This window comes from Scyliorhinus torazame, chromosome 14 (genome assembly GCF_047496885.1).
Source record: "Scyliorhinus torazame isolate Kashiwa2021f chromosome 14, sScyTor2.1, whole genome shotgun sequence".
Classification (NCBI taxonomy): Eukaryota; Metazoa; Chordata; class Chondrichthyes; order Carcharhiniformes; family Scyliorhinidae; genus Scyliorhinus; species Scyliorhinus torazame.
Genome location: NC_092720.1, coordinates 79,609,161 through 79,635,670, shown reverse-complemented (window position 1 = coordinate 79,635,670; position 26,510 = coordinate 79,609,161). Strand labels below are relative to the sequence as shown.

General features: G+C 47.4%; 1 protein-coding gene across 1 annotated transcript in view; it reads left to right on the top strand.

Moving 5' to 3' along the window:
- The window catches only part of slc33a1 (solute carrier family 33 member 1), a 50,640-nt gene extending 33,037 nt beyond the window's left edge, over window positions 1-17,603 (top strand). Inside the window, exons 5-7 of the mRNA XM_072474405.1 lie at window positions 3,876-3,993; window positions 11,792-12,007; window positions 12,156-17,603. Coding sequence (XP_072330506.1) covers window positions 3,876-3,993; window positions 11,792-12,007; window positions 12,156-12,335 — 514 coding nt within the window. The 3' untranslated portion in view covers window positions 12,336-17,603. The remainder of the gene's footprint in view (window positions 1-3,875; window positions 3,994-11,791; window positions 12,008-12,155) is intronic.
- The last annotated feature ends 8,907 nt before the right edge of the window (window positions 17,604-26,510 follow it).

Below are 26,510 nucleotides of genomic sequence, written 5' to 3'. Positions count from 1 at the left end.
CCTTGCCACCCCCTGCTTCCTAAATTGATGAGCCAGCATCCTGTTCGCCTTCTGCCCATACTCGTATAGTGGCCCCCTGGCCCTCCGCAACGGCCCCACTGGCACCTTCCCTGTTGGCACCCGCCCGAACTCCATCTGGAGCTTCTGCTGCTCCTTCAACAACCTTGCCTCCGGGTCCTCATATCAACCCGCAGAATCTCATCCACCAGCCTAGCCATTTCTGCCCGCTCTGTCTTGTCCCTATGCATCCGTATCGATATAAACACCTCTTTGACCACTGCCTTAAGTGCCTCCCATAGTGTGTCGGCTGAAACCTCACCCGTGTCATTCAGCATCACATGCCTCTGAACGTCACCCACTCGCACACCACCTCATCTGCTAGTAACCCCACATCCAATCTCCACTGCGGGCAATGCACCCCCCCCCCCCCCCCCCCCCCGGGGTCTACTTGCAAGTCCATTCAGCGTGTAATGGGCAAGTACTCCCGAGTCAACCACCCCCGCCAGCAGAGTCTTATTCACCACAAAGTAATAGATCCACGAGTACTACCCTGTGCACCTGGGAGAATACGAAAATTCCTTCGCCCATGGCCTCCATGGGTCTACCCCCCCATGCACTCCATAAACCCCTTCAGCTCCTTCGACACCCTCCCCGACCGTGTCTCGACCGGTCCAACCCTGGCTCATTGATCGTATTAAAGTCTCTTGCCACCCCCCCCCCCCCCCCCCCCCCCCCCAATAATCATCCAGCGTGAGTCCAGTCCGGGATCTTCGCCCACACCCGAGTCATGAATCATGAATTCAACACTGTCCCAATTTGGGGCGTAAATGTTCACCAAGACCACTGGCATCCCCTCCAATTTCCTGCTCGCCATCACAAACCTTCCACCCCCCGGATCTGCCACTTTATTCCTCACCTCAAATACTACCCGCGGTATTTACCAGCACCGCCACCCTCCGTGTCTTCATATCTAATCCTGAATGTAAGACTTGCCATACCCACCCTTTAGTCGAAACTGGTCCCCCATCTTCAAATGCATTTCTTGCACAAATGCCACGTCTGCCTTCAAGCTCCTCCCGATGCGTGACCTTATGACTGGCCCATTCAGCCCTCTCACAATACATGTGACCAGCCTGGTCAGGGGGCACCCCATCCCCCTAATCCCCGCCCCCGCTGCAAGTTGACCATATCGCTTCTTGGGCCAGACCGCCCTCGGGTGTCCACCATCACCTTCTCCACTACGCCACAACAGCCTCACCTTTGTCAGCAGCCCTCCCCCTCCTCTAAACAAAACAGCAATTTCATCCCCCTCAAACACACTAACCAACTGCTCACCCCCCACTGCGCTCCCATTAAGTAACCTGCCAAGCTAGCCTGGCGGCCCCGCCCATGGTGCCAAACTCACCCCCCCCCCGCCAAACTCTTTTCCCCCCCCCCAGCAACCACCACTCGCACACTTCCATAGTGCAAACAACAATAGCGTAAGAAAAAGGTCCATGTTCCTCCAGAGCCCCACAAAAAACATCTCAAGAAGAGAGGTTCTCCCCAAACCATCACCTCAAAAACAATAGAACAAAAAGACAGAGACAACCAACAACTCACATTTCCTCCAGAGTTTAATGTCCTCCCCCCTTCTGCCAGTTCATTGTCTCTCAAAAACTCCGTTGCCTCCTCTGGTGTCCCAAAATAATGCTCACAGCCGTTGTAAGCCACCCAAAGGTGGGCCAGGTACAGCATCCCGAACTTCACCCCCTTCATCAAGAGGGCAGCCTTGACTCGGTTGAACTCGGCTCTCGTCTTGGCCAGTTCCGCACCCAGGTCTTGATATAATCAGAGCTTATTACCTTCCCAGGTACACCACCTCATCTGCTTGATCACCACAAGATCTTCTCTTTATCTAGGAACCGATGGAGCCTTACCACCATCTCCTCGGTGACTTGTTCGTCTGCAGCTTCCTCATCAGCGCCCTATGCGCCCGGTCAACCTCCAAGGGCTGATCGAAGGCCTCCTCCCCCATCAACTGCTCCAGCATTTTGGCTACATATGAGCTAATGTCCGCTCCCTCGATGCCCTCTGGCATCCCAACAATTCTTAAATTTTGTCTCCGGGAGTGTTTCTCCAGATCCTCCACCTTCTCCTTTATCCACTTCTGGGTCTCCCTCATCATCCTGATCTCGGCCGCCAATGAGGTAAGCTGCTCATGCTCCCCCCACCGCTGCCTCCACTTTCTGGTTCGCTTGGCTCTAGGTCTCCAGCCTCTGCTCCATCCGATCGGTCCCTGCTTTTAGCACGTCCACCACCGTCGCGAGGTCCTCCTGAGCCTCCCTTCTCTGCTGGCTAAACTTCTCATTCAGGAAGTCCACCAACTGCTCTGTCGACCATTGGGCTGGTAGGGCCAACCCTTTACCCTCTGCCATCTTTCACTGTGTCCCATGAAGAGTTTCTTGCTCTAGCAGCTCCTTTCTTGACATTTCTGGTCCACGAATCCATCCACTGACTCTACCAGTGGAGTATAACTTTCCTCCAGCACCTCTACACATTTTTCCACATAAACATCCGCCCAGGACATGGGGAAAAGGACAGCGGGAGCTGCCAAATATGCGACCACTCAGTCCATGGCCGTCACCGGCGGTCGGCTCCCCCATTATTGAGGATGGGAATGTTTGTCGAGCTGTAGCCTCCAGTGAATTGTGTAATTGCCCAACCACCAATCACAGCTGGATGTGGCAGAACTGCTAGTAAAAACAAACATTTTTATTCCATTGAAGGGAGTGCCATTTCCTGCGAAGAAAATTAATATATTTCTTCTCCCTGTGTCACCCCCACAACCCAAGATGTGCAGGGTAGGTGGATTGGCCACGCAAATTGCCCCTTAATTGAAAATAAATTAGGTACTGTTAAATGTATTTTTTTTAAATTAATATATTTCGCACACTTTGGGTGGACTGAGGTTTACTTCACCTGATGGTTATTGGAGCAATTGTATTGTTGCCCAACAGTAACAGCTCTTAACATAAAATGAATAAAACAAGCCAGTAAATAGATCTTGTAGCATTATCTTGTGCATTTGTGTGGATATGTGTCTCAAAACTGATAATGGGCGTATTTATCTGGAATTTCCTGCAGGGATTTGCCTGATTTCCTTCAATAGTATCAGCAGAAATGGTACAAATGGATGTTGGTGCCATATTGCTAGGGTATCTAACTTTGTTCCATGAAAGTTACAGTAGGAAATAGGGTGAATCCCCGTGGAAATTATACCCCATAGTCCATTTTAGTTCTGCGTGTCAGATAGGTTACAGAATCTTTCTGTAAACGAGCCATTATATATTTTAATAAATAAATGAATGCCTCACTGTATAAAAATGAATATCTTATGTCTGCATGAATTGAAGCTTATGTTATAGGGCAGCACGGTAGCACAGTGGTTAGCACTGTGGCTTCACAGCACCAGGGTCCCAGGTTCGATTCCTGGCTGGGTCACTATCTGTGCGGCTTGTTCTCCCTGTGTCTGCTCCGGTTTCCTCCCACTCGTCCCGAAAGATGTGCTGTTAGGTAATTTGGACATTCTGAATTCTCCCCTGTGTATCCGAACAGGCGCCGGAATGTGGCGACTCGGGGCTTTTCACAGTAACTTCATTGCAATGTCAGCCTACTTTTGACGACAAAGATCATGATTAATTTCAGCTCAAAATATTCACTTTGACTGTAATTCTATTTTGCATTTTGAAATGGAATGTAAATTGAATGTTAACTTGACTAATTTGTGAACCGATTACAGTATTAATTTTGTTAATGATTTTGTACTCGCTGCAGACTACATTGATATTTTATGATCTTAAGTAAAATGGTATTTAATTGCATCTCTCCTGCAGGTTATTTATGGGCATTATATTTGCTTTGGTGGTTTTTTGGACTCCTATGGTGAAACAGGGCACAGAGTTTCCTGTTTATTATTATGGAGTACTGCTGTTCAGTTATGCCTTACATCAGGTGAGTAAGTGTATTCATTATGACTACAGGTATCTGAACCTAGGAGCAGTCCCTGGTGTTCATATTCAAAGGAGTTGCTAACATCTTGTGAACATTTTTTTAAAAAAGAACTGGGTTGGAATAGAAAATAAGAACTGGAGATTATTGTTCCAGTATGGTCTTGTTGCTCAACATTAAAGATTAAAAAAAAAAAAAAAAATTTAGAGTACCCAAATCTTTTTTTCCAATTCATTGCAATTTAGCGTGACCAATTCACCTACCCTACACATCTTTGGGTTGTGGGGGCGAGACCCACGACGATATGGGGCGAATGTGCAAACTCCACACGAATAATGACCCAGAGCCAGGATCAAACCCGGGTCCTCGGTGCCATGAGGCAGCAGTGCTAACAACTGCACCACCTTGCTGCCCTAACATTTAAGATCTGTTTTCCTTTTTTACAGTGTGTTTTCTTTTGCCACCAACTGATACTGATAATGTAGCATAATGTATCTGTGGGTCTGTTCTTCTATAATTTTGGCTTAATGGGCTATTTGGTGATTCCTAGTTCAAAGTATGTCCAAGTTTACAATGAATTGTAATTTCATAAACAATTGATCAAGCTCACATTTCAATTCTGGTAAAGGTGCCTTGCAACTAGACATAGATTAATGCTCACTGATTAAACAATCAAAATCAATATAGGTCTGGTGAATGTTTTTTTTTAAATTAATAAATATTTTATTGAAAATTTTTGGTCAACCAACACAGTACATTGTGCATCCTTTACACAATATTATAACAACACAAATAACAATGACCTATTTTATAAACAAAAAATGAATAAATAATAAATAACAAAAATGAAAACTAACCCTAATTGGCAACTGCCTTATCACAAGTAACACTCTCCAAAAATATAATTTAACAGTCCAATATATAATTATCTGTCGCAACGACCTATACATATTATACAGTATATATTAACAACCCTGAGAGTCCTTCTGGTTCCTCCTACCCCCCCCCCCCCCCCCCCGATCCTGGGTTTGCTGCTGCTGCCTTCTTTTTTCCATTCCATCTATCTTTCTGCGAGGTATTCGACGAACGGTTGCCACCGCCTGGTGAACCCTTGAGCCGACCCCCTTAGAACGAACTTAATCCGCTCTAGCTTTATAAACCCTGCCATGTCATTTATCCAGGTCTCCACCCCCGGGGGCTTGGCTTCTTTCCACATTAACAATATCCTGCGCCGGGCTACTAGGGACGCAAAGGCCAAAACATCGGCCTCTCTCGCCTCCTGCACTCCCGGCTCTTGTGCAACCCCAAATATAGCCAACCCCCAGCTTGGTTCGACCCGGACCCCCACTACTTTTGAAAGCACCTTTGTCACCCCCATCCAAAACCCCTGTAGTGCGGGGCATGACCAAAACATATGGGTATGATTCGCTGGGCTTCTCGAGCACCTCGCACACCTATCCTCCACCCCAAAAAATTTACTGAGCCGTGCTCCAGTCATATGCGCCCTGTGTAATACCTTAAACTGAATCAGGCTTAGCCTGGCACACGAGGACGACGAGTTTACCCTGCTTCGGGCATCTGCCCACAGTCCCTCCTCGATCTCCTCCCCCAGCTCTTCTTCCCATTTCCCTTTTAGTTCATCTACCATAGTCTCCCCTTCGTCCCTCATTTCCCTATATATATCTGACACCTTACCATCCCCCACCCATGTCTTTGAGATCACTCTGTCCTGCACCTCTTGTGTCGGGAGCTGCGGGAATTCCCTCACCTGTTGCCTCGCAAAAGCCCTCAGTTGCATATACCTGAATGCATTCCCTTGGGGCAACCCATATTTCTCGGTCAGCGCTCCCAGACTCGCGAACTTCCCATCCATAAACAGATCTTTCAGTTGCGTTATTCCTGCTCTTTGCCACATTCCATATCCCCCATCCATTCCCCCCGGGGCAAACCTATGGTTGTTTCTTATCGGGGACCCCCCCAAGGCTCCAGTCTTTCCCCTATGCCGTCTCCACTGTCCCCAAATCTTCAGTGTAGCCACGACCACCGGGCTTGTGGTGTAGTTCCTCGGTGAGAACGGCAATGGGGCTGTCACCATAGCCTGTAGGCTAGTCCCCCTACAGGACGCCCTCTCTAATCTCTTCCACGCCGCTCCCTCCTCCTCTCCCATCCACTTACTCACCATTGAAATATTAGCGGCCCAATAATACTCACTTAGGCTCGGTAGTGCCAGCCCCCCCCTATCCCTGCTACGCTGTAAGAATCCCTTCCTCACTCTCGGGGTCTTCCCGGCCCCCACAAAACCCATGATGCTCTTTTCAATCCTTTTTAATAAAGCCTTTGTGATCACCACCGGGAGGCACTGAAACACAAAGAGGAATCTCGGGAGGACCACCATCTTAACCGCCTGCACCCTCCCTGCCAGTGACAGGGATACCATATCCCATCTCTTAAAATCCTCCTCCATTTGTTCCACCAACCGCGTTAAATTTAACCTATGCAATGTGCCCCAATTCTTGGCTATCTGGATCCCCAGGTAACGAAAGTCCCCTGTTACCTTCCTCAACGGTAGGGCCTCTATTTCTCTACTCTGCTCCCCTGGATGCACCATAAACAACTCACTTTTCCCCATGTTCAATTTATACCCTGAAAAATCCCCAAACTCCCCAAGTATCCGCATTATTTCTGGCATCCCCTCCGCCGGGTCTGCCACGTATAGTAGCAAATCGTCCACATACAAAGATACCCGGTGTTCTTCTCCTCCTCTAAGTACTCCCCTCCACTTCTTGGAACCCCTCAACGCTATCGCCAGGGGCTCAATCGCCAGTGCAAACAATAATGGGGACAGAGGGCATCCCTGCCTTGTCCCTCTATGGAGCCGAAAATATGCAGATCCCCGTCCATTCGTGACCACGCTCACCATCGGGGCCCTATACAACAGCTGCACCCATCTAACATACCCCTCTCCAAAACCAAATCTCCTCATCACCTCCCACAAATAATCCCACTCCACTCTATCAAATGCTTTCTCGGCATCCATCGCCACTACTATCTCCGTTCCCCCCTCTGGTGGGGCCATCATCATTACCCCTAACAGCCTCCGTATATTCGTGTTCAGCAGTCTCCCCTTCACAAACCCAGTTTGGTCCTCGTGGACCACCCCCGGGACACATTCCTCTATTCTCATTGCCATTACCTTGGCCAGGATCTTGGCATCTACATTTAGGAGGGAAATAGGTCTATTGGACCCGCATTGTAGTGGGTCCTTTTCCTTCTTTAAGAGAAGCGATATCGTTGCTTCAGACATAGTTGGGGGCAGTTGTCCCCTTTCCTTTGCCTCATTAAAGGTCCTCGTCAATACCGGGGCGAGCAAGTCCACATATTTTCTATAGAATTCAACTGGGAATCCATCCGGTCCCGGGGCCTTTCCCGCCTGCATGCTCCTAATTCCTTTCACCACTTCTTCTACCTCGATCTGTGCTCCCAGTCCCACCCTTTCCTGCTCTTCCACCTTGGGAAATTCCAGCCGATCCAAGAAGCCCATCATTCTCTCCCTCCCATCCGGGGGTTGAGCTTCATATAATTTTTTATAAAATGTCTTGAACACTCCATTCACTCTCTCCGCTCCCCGCTCCATCTCTCCTTCCTCATCCCTCACTCCCCCTATTTCCCTCGCTGCTCCCCTTTTCCTCAATTGGTGTGCCAGCAACCTGCTCGCCTTCTCCCCATATTCGTACTGTACACCCTGTGCCTTCCTCCATTGTGCCTCTGCAGTGCCCGTAGTCAGCAAGTCAAATTCTACATGTAGCCTTTGCCTTTCCCTGTACAGTCCCTCCTCCGGTGCTTCCGCATATTGTCTGTCCACCCTCAAAAGTTCTTGCATCAACCGCTCCCGTTCCTTACTCTCCTGCTTCCCTTTATGTGCCCTTATTGATATCAGCTCCCCTCTAACCACCGCCTTCAACGCCTCCCAGACCACTCCCACCTGGACCTCCCCATTATCATTGAGTTCCAAGTACTTTTCAATGCACCCCCTCACCCTTAGACACACCCCCTCATCTGCCATTAGTCCCATGTCCATTCTCCAGGGTGGGCGCCCTCCTGTTTCCTCCCCTATCTCCAAGTCTACCCAGTGTGGAGCGTGATCCGAAATGGCTATAGCCGTATACTCCGTTCCCCTCACCTTCGGGATCAACGCCCTTCCCAGCACAAAAAAGTCTATTCGCGAGTAGACTTTATGGACATAGGAGAAAAACGAGAACTCCTTACTCCTAGGTCTGCTAAATCTCCACGGGTCTACACCTCCCATCTGCTCCATAAAATCTTTAAGTACCTTGGCTGCTGCCGGCCTCCTTCCAGTCCTGGACTTCGACCTATCCAGCCCTGGTTCCAACACCGTATTAAAATCTCCCCCCATTATCAGCTTTCCCATCTCTAGGTCCGGAATGCGTCCTAGCATCCGCCTCATAAAATTGGCATCATCCCAGTTCGGGGCATATACGTTTACCAAAACCACCGTCTCCCCCTGTAGTTTGCCACTCACCATCACGTATCTGCCCCCGTTATCCGCCACTATAGTCTTTGCCTCGAACATTACCCGCTTCCCCACTAATATAGCCACCCCCCTGTTTTTCGCATCTAGCCCCGAATGGAACACCTGCCCCACCCATCCTTTGCGTAGCCTAACCTGGTCTATCAGTTTCAGGTGCGTTTCCTGTAACATAACCACATCTGCCTTAAGTTTCTTAAGGTGTGCGAGTACCCGTGCCCTCTTTATCGGCCCGTTCAGCCCTCTCACGTTCCACGTGATCAGCCGGGTTGGGGGGCTTCCTTACCCCCGTCGATTAGCCATCAACCTTTTCCAGCTCCTCACCCGGTTCCCATGCAGCTGTATCTCCCCCAGGCGGTGCCCCCCGCCCATCCCCTCCCATACCAGCTCCCCCCCCTCCCCAGCAGCAGCAACCCAGTAATTCCACCTCCCAACCCCCCCCCCCGCTAGATCCCCCGCTAGCGTAATTACTCCCCCCATGTTGCTCCCAGAAGTCAGCAAACTCTGGCCGACCTCGGCTTCCCCCCGTGACCTCGGCTCGCACCGTGCGACGCCCCCTCCTTCCTGCTTCTCTATTCCCGCCATGATTATCATAGCGCAGGAACCAAGCCCGCGCTTCTCCCTTGGCCCCGCTCCCAATGGCCAACGCCCCATCTCCTCCACCTCCCCTCCTCCCCCCATCACCACCTGTGGAAGAGAGAAAAGTTACCACATCGCAGGATTAGTACATAAAACTCCTCTTTGCCCCCTTTTTAACCCCCCCTCTTTGCCCCCCACATTCGCCCCACCACTTTGTTCAAACGTTCTTTTTAATAACCCGCTCATTCCAGTTTTTCTTCCACAATAAAAGTCCACGCTTCATCCGCCGTCTCAAAGTAGTGGTGCCTCCCTCGATATGTGACCCACAGTCTTGCCGGTTGCAGCATTCCAAATTTTATCTTCTTTTTATGAAGCACCGCCTTGGCCCGATTAAAGCTCGCCCTCCTTCTCGCCACCTCCGCACTCCAGTCTTGATAAACGCGGATCACTGCGTTCTCCCATTTACTGCTCCGAGTTTTCTTTGCCCATCTAAGGACCATTTCTCTATCCTTAAAACGGAGGAATCTCACCACTATGGCTCTGGGAATTTCTCCTGATCTCGGCCCTCGCGCCATCACTCGGTATGCTCCCTCCACCTCCAACGGACCCGCCGGGGCCTCCGCTCCCATTAACGAGTGCAGCATCGTGCTCACATATGCCCCGACGTCCGCTCCCTCCACACCTTCAGGAAGACCAAGAATCCTCAGGTTGTTCCTCCTTGCGTTGTTCTCCAGTGCCTCCAACCTTTCCACACATCGTTTCTGATGTGCCTCATGCGTCTCCGTCTTCACCACCAGGCCCTGTATGTCGTCCTCATTCTCGGCTGCCTTTGCCTTCACGACCCGAAGCTCCCGCTCCTGGGTGTTTTGTTCCTCCTTTAGCCCTTCGATCGCCTGTAGTATCGGGGCCAACAGCTCTTTCTTCATTTCCTTTTTGAGCTCTTCCACACAGCATTTCAAGAACTCTTGTTGTTCAGGGCCCCATGTTAAACTGCCACCTTCCGACGCCATCTTGGTTTTTGCTTGCCTTCCTTGCCGCTGTTCTAAAGGATCCACTGGAATCCGGCCACTTTCTCCTTTTTTCATCCGTATCCAGGGGGGATTCCCTTCTGGTTTACCGCACAGTGTTTTTAGCCGTCAAAATTGCCGTTGGGGCTCCTATCAAGAGCCCAAAAGTCCGTTTCACCGGGAGCTGCCGAAACATGCGACTCAGCTGGTCATCGCCGCACCCGGAAGTCGGTCTGGTGAATGTTGATAGAATCATAGAATTTACAGTGCAGAAGGAGGACATACGGCCCATCGAGTCTGCACCGGCTCTTGGAAAGAGCACCCTACTTAAGCCCACACGTCCACCCTATCCCGTAACCCAGCAACCCCACCTAACCTAAGGGCAATTTAGCATGGCCAATCTACCTAACCTGCACATCTTTGGACTGTGGGAGGAAACCAGAGCACCTGGAGGAAACCCACGCGCACACTAGGAGAATGTGCAGACCTCGCAGACAAGTCACCCAAGCCGGGAATCGACCTGAGACCCTGGAGCGGTGAAGCAACTGTGCTAACCACTGTGCTACCCTGCCGCCCTGCTAACCACTGGGCTACTGTGCCACCATGTTACGACTTGATCTGTTCTGAATCGGACTGGTGAAATCTATGGGAATGTCTTGACCTTCGAAGGAAGAGGAAAAATTGACAATCATTGTCCTACTTGTGCATCTCATGTCATCCAGTTAGAGTTGCGTTAAACTTGAAGTTAGTTACTGCATGCTTACCTTGAGATGCAGAGAAATTAGTTCAGTTAGGAAGAATTTCAAAATTGTTTTTAAAAAATAAAAATAAAAAATAGCTGGAGAGCAAAGTAACATCAGTAGAATTGTTTCAGGCTTATTCTAATCATTTTTACATAGATTGTACATGTTTCAAACTTTTATTCTGCACTGTTGAAGAGATATTTGAGGCACCCTTACCTGAACTGAAGGACTAGAGGGATTATATTCAACAGCTTGATCAATTGTTATGAAATTATAATTTGGTGTGTCTTATTCACTGAATATAACCTTGCATTTCCCCTATTTCTGTATCTAATTTTAATTAAATGATTCCAAGATTTTTCCCCTCCACCATTCTTTGTGGCAATCCATTCCACGTGTTGGTTACTCTGTGACGAATTTCCTGATATTGACCCCTGACTTCCTTTTACTACTGTGGACCTCTGCTTCTCCCACTTATATTTTGAAGAGTAATCTGGATTATTTTTTTCCATGATGTTCATTATCCTTTATACCTTTAGTGCCATTCATAGATATTCCACTTTTTCTTCCTATGTGCAATACTTTACACTTTCCATTGTATCTGCCATTATTAGGCCTACTCAATTTATTCATGTTATTCCATAATTACCAGCCTATTTTCATTATTCTGTCCCCTCATGTTTTACATATGTATGAGTTTGTGAATTTACGGCATTCGTGAAAATTAGAAACAATTTTGATTCCAATATAGACGTCCAAATAAAGCTGTGGAAAGAAATATAGTGAAGGTTCCAGTTAAAATTAAAATCTAGCTTTTTGCTGATCATTGTGAAGTTCATTATAGATTTTTAAAAGGCAATTTATTTGGAATTACATTGCACTATTTGTCTAATATGTTACTGAGATTTTTGAATCACTTCCTTTAGGTGACTGTCTATAGCATATATGTTGCAATCATGGCATTTAATGCTAAAATTAGTGATCCTTCGATTGGAGGAACATACATGACTTTATTGAATACTATTTCTAATCTTGCTGGAAACTGGCCCGCCACATTAGCTCTTTGGATGGTGGACCCACTTACAATCAAGAAGTGCATAGGTGCACCTGAACAAAGTTGTAGATCTGCAATTGATTCTGAAGTGAGTTTTCATTTTCTAAAACTTAAAATGGTTGATCTATAGCATGGTTTGTGTGGTGTCCTTTCCTATGCAACCAAATTTACAACAAATCAGTTTTCTGATAGTAAACTTGAAACATTCATTCTCCAACTTCTTTTGCCCCACACAGCTTTGTGCAAAATCTGGTGGTTTTTGTTCAATCACAACTGATGGCTACTATGTGGAATCTGCATTATGCATTTTTATTGGACTCGCATGGTGGCTCTGCTGTGGAAACAAATTCAGAAATCTGCAAGATGAGCACCCATCCACGTGGCAGTTCAAGAGGAATAATTTGAAGTCCCCATGAACGAACTTCTGGTGTTTAATTAAATTTGAGATCTCTTGACCAGTTTTGAAGGAATAATACACAATAAGGGATTTTATTCAGTTTTATACATGCTATTTTGACTATAGTTATTACAAGTGATGATTGTATGTATCGTACTGATTTTGATCAGGCTTTTTGCTTTGGTTAGAGTAAAAACTGCCTATGCAATAGCACTCACTACATAGGTAGAGATCAATTTGCATTGTTTCAGGTGCCATATAAAACAAATCACAATATATTTTCTTACTTTTCTGTGAGATGCAGAAAGCTCATACCTATTTTTCATTTGGTTTATGTAACCAACAGATCATTTGTAACAGCTATAAGATATATAGTAACTCTTTAACAACACTTTTTACTGAAGAATTTAATCTACAATTTTATATTGTATTTTAAATGGCCTTTGCTTTCTGCATAGTAGAGCTATAGATCCTTGTCTGTGGTGCTTTGATATTCTGTATGCGAAACATTTGACCAATTTTTTTTAAAAATGGTGTCATCAGATTTCTGTCCTGGAAGTTACACAACAGGATTAGGCCATCTCAAAACATAACTGAAATGATGTTGTGCAGTGTTTTTGAGTACCAGTAGATGGTATTTTATCATACCTAGCTAAGAGATTTCAACCATTGGTTTGCTGAATATCAGTGTTTCACAAGTGTCTCACTTAATCCATTGTGTACTTCAAAGGGCGACATTCCTTATTAATGCAATACATCCTTAAAGCCGAAATGAGAATAGGCTGGGCCAAAAAGCAATTGTGCATTCTGATATATTTTACTGTACACTTGATAACGTTTGTATGTGAGTAAGCTTCATTGATAGGTACTATTATATTTGCCAATTAATGGCTCCTCCAGGCACATCAGGGGAAATGACCATGGAGCTTTCAATAATTTTCAAATCAGAAACATTGGCGGTAATTTTCAATTTCATTGCTTGGGTGAATAATGGCAGATTGCTGGCCTGCTATAGAAATTGGATGTGCTCTGCCAGTTTACACCCTAAATGGTGACGGTGAAAATTATGCCCAGTGTTTTGGTTCCGTAATACCTGAGCCAATTGTTTAATAGTACAATCAACTGCAGTCATTAATTATATACTTCTGGTGTCTCAAAGGTTAAATTTTGATACCCTGCTCGTAGCATTCATGCATTCTTGAATTCTCTCTCTTCCTATTTGGAAAAAGTTAATTTAGTGAGTTAAGGTAATGCTACAAATATTTCAATGAACATATTTTCCAAAATCAATTTAATTCTATTACTTTTTGTTTTCAATTTATTTTTTATTTAGATGACCTAATTAATTTATTTCTAATTGGAAATTTAGTGTGGCCAATTCACCTACCCTGCACATCTTTGGGTTGTGGGGGTGAGACCCACGCAGACACTGGGAGAATGCAAATTCCTCTCTGATCGAACCCAGGTCCTCGGCGCCGTGAGGCAGCAGTGCTAACCATGCACCACCATGCCGCCCTATTTGAATTCTATTATGTACAATATGGTGGGGAAAGTTGTATCAAATGAGACTTGCATAAAATCAGAAGAACTGCACTTGATTAAGTAGCCGAACTAAAGTTTGCAATCTGCACAACAAGGGTTCCATTTAAAATAATCTGATCTGTCTGTAATCCTTATTGTAAATCAAATTCTTTTAATACTGTTACATGTTAAAGAATTAAAATGAAGGCTATGTTGCAGCCGGGAGATGTCAGTATTGATTTAATTATATCAGAGGGACATCATTCAGTTTTAATAGATTGAAGTTAAAATGTGGTGGGTTCAAGCCCTTGGGAGTACAAATTTCTAGCCTAAAATTATGGTGCAGCAATGGAGATGCCAGCTTTTGAATAAAATGCTGAACAGAGACACTGTTCCGGTGGCTGTGGAAAATACTATAGCATGATCTGAAGAAGAGTGGGGAGTATTCCAGTGTTCCAACCAAATTCCTCCGTCATCCAAAACTACCAAGAATAGCTGAACTGGTTATTCAACTTATTAGCTGTTTGTTGGATAATGCTATGTGCAAATTAGCTGCTACATTTGGCTACATAAGAATGGAAAAATATTTTATTGACTGAACTTCTTTGTGGCATTCTATTGTGATGGGGCATTATTTTTGGAAACTTTGCAAGCATAAAGCCACAAATATTTGATCATCAAAGTTGCTTGTGAACTTTATTTAATATTGACAGATTCCTACCTGTACTTAATGATCTTGCTTACACAATTTATGTTGCTTTTTATATTTTTATATTTCAGTTTATTTAGATTTGTTTGTTCTAAATCATAAAGACAAAACTTTAAAATTGCTTGATTGAATTATTCTATTTATTTGTCCAATTTAACTGCAGTATCCTAATTAATGCTAATGCACATTTTGTTCATATTTCTCCATTCTTGTATAATTTGATAATCTTTAGTGTCGCAAGTAGACTTACATTGACACTACAATTAAGTCTCTGTGAAAAGCTCCAAGGCACCACATTCCAGCGCCTGTTCGAGTACACGGGGAAAATTCAGAATGTCCAACATACCCAACAGCGCGTCTTTCGGGACTTGTGGGAGGAAACCAGACTACCCAGAGGAAACCCACGCAGACACGGAGAATGTGCAGACTCCGCACAGAGAGCCAAGCTGGGAATCGAACCAGGGACCCTGGTGTGCTAACCACTGCGCTACCGTGCCACCGTACATGCTCCCATTTAAATGCCTCACAAAACATTTCCTATTGGATTTCTGAAATTGAATGATCATCATTTACCTGTAACATTTTCCTGTAGCAATATCCGGCAGTCTAATTGGAATTTGTGTTTAATCACATGAATGTGTGACTGTTAGCTATGTGGTGTACTTTCCTTTTTAAGTCACTTAAACTGATGATGAAAATACTCTGTGCTAAAGTTGTTAACATTGCTAATATTTAAAATTAGATTTTAAATACTCTTTAAATGTAGTTCACAATGATTGCATTGTCTTTGTGTCTTTTAATGCCATCCCTAAAGTTATTCCACGAAGGCCGTAGCCTTTCCCAGAGTTCTTTGTTTGGTCAATTATTAGTCCAGAGCTAATTGTATATTGAGCTATGAACCAATTCAATATACCTAATTGCTGTTGAAGTATTGTGATACTATTTGGTCTTCTGAATTGCTGAAATATTTTTCTTCAATTTTTGTTATAATTTTTAAAAATTAGTTGAAGAAAAACAGAGGATGAATTTTAAAAGCATTTTCAGGTTAAGTTTAGTTACCTTTTTAACTAGAAAGGTTCTTTGTGTTTGTTGATGTGGACAGAAATTAGTATGTTTTGAATTAATGTGTGGCACAAATTAACAATGAGGAAGAAATCAGAAAAACAAAATTCAACTTTCAGAGATCTCTTGGAAAGCACAAACCAATTGTAGCAGACATGGGATTTGCCCAAAACACTCTTTTCAAGCCTATACTCTTCCCCCTCTCCCCTTCATTGCTGATAGATTGCAGGAAAACACTGAGGCAAATCCTACACACCTTGTGCCAACTGCTAGGTTCATGCTTCCACAATGATGTCAGATAAAAAGAGTCTTCCCCCCCCCCCCCCCAAACATTGCTGTCAAATCTCCACAACTCCATTGCAGTAATGACAAATTCAGGGTCCCTACCCTAGTTTGCCAAACTCTTAGCTGATTCCTTTGCCAGTAAGGCATCGAATCAAGACTCCCCTCCAATGCAGCAAAGGGTTTTCTGCATTAGCTCGGGGCACAACTTGGGTTAATAATCTTTATTATTGTCACAAGAAGGCTTACATTAACACTGCAATGAAGTTACAGTAAAAATCCCCTAGTCGTCACACTCCAGCGCCTGTTCGGGTACACAGAGGGAGAATTCAGATTGTCCAATTCACAAGCCTTTTGGACTTGTGGGAGGAAACCAGAGCACCTGGAGGAAACCCACGCAGACATGGGAGAACATGCAGACTCCGCACAAGAGTAACCCAACTGGGAATCCGACCTGGGAACTTGGTGCTGTGAAGCAACAGTGCTAACTACTGTGCTACCATGCCGCAACCCTGTGACTTGACCCGTGGTGCTCGCCTGTTTTGATTGCCACCCAGCTCTATCGACTTCAAGACATAGCATGTCACAACATAGCCTTATGTAGAGTACATTATTTTTGATCTGAAATAAATAATTCACAGATCTAATTTGAAATACTTTAATTTATCCATCTCCACACAGCAATTTCCCAAGCTTCTGTTTTTGAGATGTTTAAAACACATTTTAAGGTGTTGCAGTTTTGTAAACTAACAGCTTTTAAATGAAATATTTATTTTGTGGGAACATGGCCTTTTAGTATTTATGAATTATTTACTTTATCCATATATCTATCCCTATTTCTGTGCAGCTACTGGCAAGGAAATGGTTTTTTTAAATTTCATTTTTAGATTAATTATTTTCATGGGGGGCTGGAAGAATAGTGAAAAGGGTCAGGCTTCTGCATGCATGTACAAATAATAATAATCTTTATTGTCACAAGTAGGCTTGCATTAACACTGCAATGAAGTTACTGTGAAAAGCCCCGAGTCGCCACATTCCGACGCCTGTCCAGGTACACAGGGAAAATTCAGAATGTCCAAATTACCTAACAGCACGTCTTTCGGGATTTGTGGGAGGAAACTGGAGCATCCGGAGGAAACCCACGCAGACACGGGGAGAACTTGCAGATTCTGCACAGACAGGGAGCCAAGCCGGGAATCGAACCTGGCGCTGTGAAGCAGCAGTGCTAACCACTCTGCTATCGTGCCCCGCTGTACACTTTTGTGTCACGAGTCATGGTAACTGATCAAATGCCTCAACATGGGCACTTTGTACATATGCAGCAGCCAGAGTATATTCAGCTTTACATACATTTAATATTTTACTTATTCAGTTATTAATTCACTGGTACTTTTCAACAAACCTTATCAGTTTGCGGTTGCCCACAGCTCCATTGCTTCTTTCACTGATGTGAGGCTCTTCTATATTAAATTATTGATTTGCTGCTCTTTATTTATTAATGCACTGCAGATATGTGGCTGTATAAATGTATTAGTTTACTAGTTATAACTGGAATTAACTAATTTACTGGTGCCAGCTGCTATATTCATTTATTTGGTAGTGTGTCTGCTATTCTATTCATTACCTATTACATAATTTATCAATTCCACTACTGCTCTTCTGAATTTCTTAATTCATTGGTACACATTTCTCCATTAAATTTGTGTCACTGATGCCTGCTGTTTCATAATTTTCTGGTGTCTGCTCTATTAATTGTGGCTCAGTTGGTAGCAGACTCCTCTCAAGTCAGATGTTTTGGGGTTCAAGTCCCACTCCAGGACCTGAGCACAAAACTCAAGGCTGATAATCCAGTATTGAGGGATTTCCATTCGGTTTGAGGTGCCATCATTTAAAAAAATATATTTTCATTGAAAATCTTTTCATTATAAACAGAATAATATAAAACAGTTGGTTCAAATTACAATGCAAAAAGAATGTGATCAACAATCAAGAACAACTAAACTTAACCCTGAACGTTAAACTAAACCCCCTGAACAATTGACGGTGACTAATTCTTTGAAAAGGTAATGAATAGTTGCCATCATAGGTAGAACCCTTGTACTGATCCTCTAATGGTATAGTTGACCTCCAAATGTAGGAACGATATGAGGTCACCCAACCAAGGCACACAGTAGGAGACCTCCACCCAACCAGAACTCGTCTCTGGGCTATTAATGAGGCAAAGGTGAGGGCATCTGCCTTCACCCCCACCCCAACCACCACTTCTGCAGCACCAGCCAGTCTGATACCCTGAAAATGGTCACCATCAGACATAGCTCCAGATCGTCTGACATGGGTTTGAAGAAAGAGACCCAAAAGCTTACTAACTTGGGATAAGACCAAAACACATGAGAGTTGTTTGCTGGCCCCTGAGAACAGCGCTCAAGCGCTCACACTTGTCCACCTCAGAAAAAAGAACTAAATCACCCCAGTACTTTCTCAATATTACTGTCCAATAATTAAATCACAAAATGGGTAAAGGTAGACCACCAGATGTCTAGCACTCTGGAGAAACATTCTACGGATCCTTGGGATCTTTCTCACCCAAATAAAAGAGGACACTAATTTGTTAACTCTGACAAAGAAGGACTTGGGGAGACACTGAAAAAAGAAACCTTGGGAGGGCAATTCATCTTAATAGTCAGAACCCTGCCTGCCAAGGACAGGGGCAGGTTATCCCACTTCTCCAAGTCAGATTTGGCCCCATTAACCAGACTAGCATAATTTAATTTACGAAGCAAGGCCCAATTGTGGGCACCCAGATAACAAAAGCTAGATCTGGCAAGGTGAAAAGTAACATCTCCAGATGAGCTCCCTTCCCAGGGGTGTTAAACGGAAAGTATTCACCCTTATCCAAATTCAACGTAGGAGTTTTGGCTCCTTCTCTGGGTCGAGGTAACTTCATTATCTCATCCATTGTGGATATGGGATGAGTAATATAAAGCAGATAATCTGCATATACGATACTCTATTTTATCCCCCTCCACTTATTGGAAGATCTTAATGCTATGGCCAGTGGTTCTATTGCTAAATCAGACAGGAGCAGAGACTCCTTGTCGCCCTATTCAGCAGAAAATAGCCCAAAGGCGGTGCAAATACTAGCAGTGGGGGCCCTATGCAGTAAACTAATCCAGGATATGAACTTTTGCCCAAAACCAAACCTCCCATGAATCTCGAAGCGATATCCCACTTCAGCCGATCAAATGCTTTTTCAGGATCCAGGGAAACAATCACCTCCGGTTCAGGCACAGGAGAGGGGGGAAAGGGCAATATTTAATAGTCAACGTATATTGACTGACAATTGCTGACCCTTGACAAAGCCTGTCTGGTCATCCGAGATCACCTTTGAGAGGCAGGACTTCAACCACATTGACAGCACGTTTGAGAGTAATTTAGTGTTCGCATTCAAAAGTGAAATAGGTTGAAACGACCCACATGCTACCTTGTCCTTCTTAAGGATCAGGGAAATATAGGTCTTCGCATGTGTAATGGGCAACAAACTCCAGGGCAAGGAGTCATTAAATATTTTGAAGATTCATAAAGTTAAATGGGGAATCCATCAGGGCCAGGAGCTTTACTCGTCTGCATCAACCCAATGCATTTTATAATTTCCTCAGAGCCCAACATGGATTCGAACTCGTCCCACCTCTCCCTCTTCACCGCGGATGGGTAACACATCGAAGCAATCTGACCGGGGTCTCCAATCTATAGAGACCCTGATAAAATGTTTTAAAAGCTGCATTGATCTTAGGTGGGGTGGAAACCAAAGTGCCACTCAAGTCCCTTATCTGCATAATTTCCCAGGAAGCTGCCTGCCTCTTCAGTTAATGAGCAAAAAGGCCTTCTTCCCATGTTCATAAAATACCACCCTCAAATGTTGTAGCTGGCCTCCGGGATTGGGGCAAGGGAATACTGATGGTCCCTCACAAGTATGTAGTCCACCAGCATCTACCGTTCCACCCGCGCAGTCCTTTCCATATGTGCTTTGTTGGAAATTATATCTGCCCTGAGAACCACCTTAAGGGCTTCCTTAATGTAGAAGGTGAGATAATCTCACTCTTATTAAAGTTAATATATTCCCCAATGGCAGTGGACATGCGTTCACAAAATCTTTTGCCCGCTAACAATACCATGCCCAATCTCCATGGTGGACATTGGGATGGACCAGACTCTTGTACCAAATCCTCAAAATGTGCGGCATGGTCTGAAATCACAATGGTCGAATACCCCGCACTCTCCATCAAAGGGAGGAGAGTCCCACCACTAAAAAGTCAATATGTGAGTATATATGGTGGACATGGGAGCAAAACGAAAACATTTAATTCCTCGGGTGGAAAAATGCTCCGGATCTGCTGTCCCCCCACCCCCGTCATCTGCTCTGTGAAAGCCAACAACGCTGTTACCACTCCTGATAGAGATTTGGTTCTTGATCGATCCATCCTGCGATCCAGGACACAAAAGTCACCCTCCCAAGATTAGCTCATGCGAGTCCAAAACAGGAACGAAGGCCAGCAGCTTGTTAATAAAACTCTTATCATCCAATTTGGAGCATAAACATTACCCAGGTCCACCACTTACAATCACATACCTATCATTAGAGTACGCCAAGATGTTAGCGGCAGAAAACGTAACCCTTTTATTGATCAAAATTGCAGCACCCCAGGCCCTACCATGAAAGTCCAAATGAAAAACTTGTCCCATCCACCCCTTCCGCACACTTGTCTGGTCCCTGACCTGCAAATGAGTCTCCTGCAGAAACACCACATCAATGTTCAAACTTTTACGGTGAGCACATGCTCGCGATCTTTTCACTGGGCCATTCAACTCCCTTATATTCCAGGTGACCAAATGAATTGTGGACCAACACCAAATCAGCCATTTCCAACCAGAGGAATTAGCCAATAGAAAGTACAGCCGCCAGGCCAAGATGGCCACCAATCCTATTGGCAAGACAAAACTAAAATCTGCAGTCATTGTCAGCAAACTATCCCTGCCCATCGCCCCCAAACAATCCCACATCCAAATATCCATACGCAAGACAGTAAGGCGAACAAAAAACACTGAAACCTACTTCTAATAAACGTAGCCCCTAACAGAACAAAAACACTAAGCTCATTATCTAAAATAAAACTAATATAATGATCTACAATCACCCCCATCAGTCCGCTCCCATTAGCTAACTCTTTGGCTCGCAGGGCGGCTCCCATCCAGAGTGAATAAACACAAAAAACCCTTAAAACATAGGACTCCAAGAGGGAGCTAGGTATTTTCATAACAGTTATAGCAAGTAGAACAAAACCCCCATAACATAAAATGCCGCATCCAAGTCCAACGTTTGAAACACTCAACCCACACAGGAACAATGAAACGTAAACATAAATAAGGCACCCCAATAACTTCACAAATCCTCATCCCCACCTCCAACATCCACAAAATTTGCACCTAGCCCACGCTTTTTTTAACAAAAGAATCTGCTTCCTCTGATGCATCGAAAAAATAGTCTTTCCCCTCTTTGTCCAAATCATTCACTGACTCCACTGACGAGCCCCGAGTAGCCTCCGATTCAGTCAATGAACTGTTTTCGAGTTTCTTCCCCGGTCCTTTTGGGCATTTCCCCTATGTGGGCACCTTACTCCATTGATCAAGTGGGTTTTTCAACAAAAATACCCCAAAATATTGGGTGAAAAGGGTTAAACGTACAGTATCCTAGCAGGAGCCACCTCATGAATATCCTCCCCTGACATATCACCACCAGAGGACCGGTGGCGCCATCTTATTAATCAGATATTCAACCAAGGTTCTGTCTGCCCTCACAGGTGGTTGTCATAGTATCATAGTCCTTACAGTGTGACTTCCGGTTGCGGCTATGCGGAGCTAAGTCGCACATTCGGCGGCTCCCGCAAAAACGGACTTTTGGGCTCTTTTCAGGGCCCCCAACAGCACTTTTTCGACGTTTCCCGGTGTGGGAAGGAGATTATAACAATTCCCCGATAGTATATGGCTTCTACTAGGAGCGGGGCGACTAAAAAGGTGGTGGTGGACCCAAAGAAGGTGCGAGGGAAGAAGAACAAAATGGCAGCGGGCGGAGACCAGGCAGCGTGGGCGCAGGAGCAGCAGGAGGGTATCCAGCGCTGCTTCAGAGAGATTAAAGCAGACCTGCTAGAGCCGATCAAGGCTTCTATTGATAAGCTGCTGGAGATACAGACGGCCCAGGGGGTGGCGATCCGCGAGGCCCGACAGAAGATCTCTGACAACGAGGATGAGATCTTAGGCCTGGCGGTAAAGGTGGAAGCGCACGAGGCGCTCCACAAGAAATGGCAGGAGCGGTTCGAGGAGATGGAGAATCGGTCGAGGCGGAAGGATCTGCGGATTCTGGGCCTCCCGGAGGGGCTGGAGGGGCCGGACGTGGGGGCCTAGTGGTCACCATGTTGAACTCGCTGATGGGAGCGGGGTCCTTCCAGGGGCCCCAGGAGCTGGAAGGGCCCATAGAGTGCTGGCGAGGAGGCCCAAGGCTACGAGCCTCCGTAGGCGGTGCTGGTGCGGTTTCATCGGTTCGCTGATCGGAAGTGTGTGCTCAGGTGGGCCAAAAAGGAGAGGAGCAGCAGGTAGGAGAACGAGGAGGTTTGAAGAGACCAGGACTGGAGTGCGGAGGTGGCGAAGAGGAGGGCCGGGTATAATCGAGCGAAGGGGGTGCACAGGAAGGGGGTGAAGTTTTGGCATGTTGCAGCTGGTGCGACTGTGGGTCACCTACAAGGACCAGCACCATTATTTTGAGTCTCCGGAGGAGGCGTGGGCCTTTGTTCAGGCCGAGAAGTTGGACACAGATTGGACACAGAGGGTCAGGATGGGCGATTGGGGACTGTGGTTGACATGTTACTTTTAAAGGGGGGGGGGGGGGGCCTTTGCTCTTGGTTTCTTTTTCTTTGTGTTTTTCTCTTTCTGGTCGGTGAGGGTGGTTAGGGGGGGTTGGGCACTGTTCTGGTTGGGTTGGTCGGGGGGCTCTTGGAAGGGGGTAAGCAAATGGAACAGGGGTGGATGGCCGACGGTGAGATGGGGCCCCGCGGGGGAGGGGGAGGCCCAAGTCAGGGGTGAGGGGACTGGGCCTGTAAAAGGAGCTGCGTCAGAGGTGGCGGGGCCGGGTAGGTGGAAAGCGCGGGCTTTTTCCCGTGCTGAAAACTGGAGGGGGCGGGGCCGGGGCGGGGAAGCGAGAGTTGTTTCCCGCACTTAGGATGGGAGGGGGCGAGCCTGTGGATGGGGAACGAAAGAGGAGGGTGTGTCACACAATGGGAGGAGTCGAAGGAGAGGCGGGAGTGGCCGGGGTCAGCAGGAGTCAGCTGACTTGCGGAAGTGCAATGGGGGGGAGTAAATCAGCTAGGATGGGTCCTAGCCGGGGAGGTGGGGGGGGGGGGTGGGGGTGGGGGGGGAATTGATTTGCTGCTGCTATGGTCATGGGGAACGGGCCGGGCGTGGGATGCGGGTGCGTGGCTGGCCGAGGAGAGGTTATGGCTAGTTGGCAGGGGAGGGGGGCGGGTAGCCCCCTGATCCGGCTGATAACCTGGAATGTAAGGGGACTGAATGGGCCGGTTAAGCGGGCCCGCGTGTTCGCGCACCTGAAGGGGCTGAAGGCGGATGTGGTTATGCTCCAGGAGACTCACCTGAAGGTGGCAGACCAGGTAAGATTGAGGAAAGGGTGGGTAAGTCAGGTGTTTCATTCGGGGCTGGATGCCAAAAATCGAGGGGTGGCGATCTTGGTGGGAAAGAAGGTGTCATTCGAGGCGTCGAGCATTGTGGCAGACAATGGCGGTAGGTACGCAATGGTAAGTGGTAAGTTGCAGGGAGAGAGGGTGGTACTGGTCAATGTGTATGCTCCGAACTGGGACGATGCGGGTTTTATGCAACGTATGTTGGGTCGGATCCCAGACTTGGAAGTGGGGGGCCTGATAATGGGGGGAGACTTTAACACGGTGCTGGATCCGGCACTGGATCGCTCAAGGTCTAGGACGGGTAGGAAGCCGGCGGTGGCTAGAGTGCTGAGGGGGTTTATGGACCAGATGGGAGGGGTGGACCCTTGGAGATTTGCAAGGCCGGGGGCTAGGGAATTTTCATTCTTCTCACATGACCATAAAGTTTATTCCCGAATCGACTTTTTTATTTTGAGCAGGGCGCTGATAGCGAGAGTAGAGGATACCAAGTATTTGGCGATAGCCATTTCGGACCACGTCCCGCATTGGGTGGACTTAGAGCTGGGGGAGGAGAGGGACCAGCGCCCATTGTGGCGCTTGGAGGTGGGGCTGTTGGCGGACGAGGAGGTGAGCGAGCGGGTCCGAGGAAGTATAGAGAGGTACCTGGAGGCCAACGATAACGGGGAGGTCCGAGTGGGGATGGTATGGGAGGCGCTGAAGGCGGTGGTTAGGGGAGAGCTGATCTCCATTAGGGCCCACAAGGAGAGGAGGGAGCGGGGGGGAGAGGGAGAGGCTGGTGGGGGAGATGGTGAGGGTGTACAGGAGGTATGCGGAGGTGCCCGAGGAAGGATTGTTGAGGAAGAGGCGCAGCCTCCAGGCCAAATTCGACTTGGTGACTACCAGGAAGGCGGCGGTGCAGTGGAGGAAGGCCCAGGGGGCAATTTACGAGTATGGGGAAAAGGCAAGCCGGATGCTGGCGCATCAGCTTCGGAAGCCGGACGCAGCTCGGGGGATCGGGGGAGTTAAGGACAGGGGAGGGAGTGTGGTGCGGAGTGGGGTTGGCATCAATGGAGTCTTCAGGGATTTTTACAAGGAATTGTACCGATCCGAGCCCCCATGGGAGGAGGGAGGGATGGGCCGCTTCCTGGACCAATTGAGGCTTCCGAAGGTGGAGGAGGGACTGGGGGCCCCGATTGGGCTGGAGGAGCTGACCAAAGGGATAGGGAGCATGCAGGCGGGGAAGGCACTGGGGCCGGACGGTTTCCCAGTCGAATTCTACAAAAGATATCTAGGACCTTTAATGAGGCAAGGGAGGGGGGGCCTTGCCCCCGACGATGTCCCGGGCACTGATCTCCTTGATCCTGAAGCGGGACAAGGATCCCCTGCAGTGTGGGTCTTACAGTCCGATTTTGTTGCTAAATGTAGATGCCAAGGTGCTGGCGAAGGTCTTAGCCATGAGGATTGAGGATTGTGTGCCGCAGATCATCTACGAAGACCAAACGGGGTTCGTCAAGAGGAGGCAGTTGAACGCGAATGTGCGGAGGCTCCTGAACGTTATTATGATGCCGGCGAGGGAGGGGGAGGCGGAGATAGTGGTGGCGATGGACGCTGAGAAAGTCTTCGATAGGGTAGAGTGGGGGTACCTGTGGGAGGTCTGAAGAGGTTTGGGTTTGGGGAAGGGTTTGTCAGATGGGTTAGGCTGTTATATGAGGTCCCGATGGCTAGTGTGGCCATAAACAGGAGGAGGTCCGAGTACCTTTGGTTGCACCGAGGGACGAGGCAGGGGTGTTCCCTGTCCCCCCTGCTCTTCGCACTGACGATTGAACCCCTGACTATGGCACTGAGGGAGTCAAGGAACTGGAGGGGGTTGGTGCGGGGTGGGGAGGAGCATAGGGTGTGGCTTTATGCGGACGACTTGCTGCTATATATGGCGGACCCGGTGGGGGGAATGCTGGAAGTAATGAGGATCCTTAGGAAATTCGGGGACTTTTCGGGGTACAAGCTCAATATGGGGAAGAGCGAGCTGTTCGTAGTTCACCCAGGGGACCAGGACAGGGGGATTGGCGAGCTCCCACTAAAAAGGGCGGAGAGGAGCTTCAAGTATTTGGGGGTCCAGGTGGCCAGGAACTGGGGGGCCCTGCATAGGCTTAATTTCACAAGGCTGGTGGAGCAAATGGAGGAGGAGTTCAAGAGGTGGGACACGTTGCCGCTGTCCTTGGCGGGCAGGGTGCAGTCAGTCAAAATGACGGTGCTCCCGAGGTTTTTGTTCCTGTTCCAGTGCCTCCCCGTGTTTATCCCGAAGGCCTTTTTTAGGCGGGTCAACAGGAGTATAATGGGGTTTGTGTGGGCGCGAGGGAGTCCGAGGGTGAGAAGGGTGTTCCTGGAGCGGAGTAGAGATAGGGGGGCTGGCGCTGCCCAACCTCTGTGGGTACTACTGGGCCGCCAATGCGACGATGGTGTGCAAGTGGGTGATGGAGGGGGAGGGGGCTGCATGGAAGAAGGCTGGTGATGGCGTCTTGTGTGGGTACAAGGCTGGGGGCACTGGCAATGGCGCCGCTGCTGTTCCCTCCAAGGAGGTATACCACGAGCCCGGTGGTGGCGGCTGCCCTCAAAATCTGGGGGCAGTGGAGGCGGCACAGGGGGGAAGTTGAGGCCTCGGTGTGGATCCCAATACGGGGGAACCACTGGTTCGTCCCAGGGAGAACAGATGGAGGGTTTTTGGGGTGGCACAATACAGGGATACGAAGATTGGGGGACCTGTTTGTGGACGGGAGGTTCGCGAGCCTGGGTGAGCTGGAGGAGAAGTATGGGCTCCCCCCCGGGGAACACCTTCAGGTACTTACAGGTGAGGGCGTTTGCCAGGCGGCAGGTGGTGGAATTCCCGTGGCTGCTGCCACAC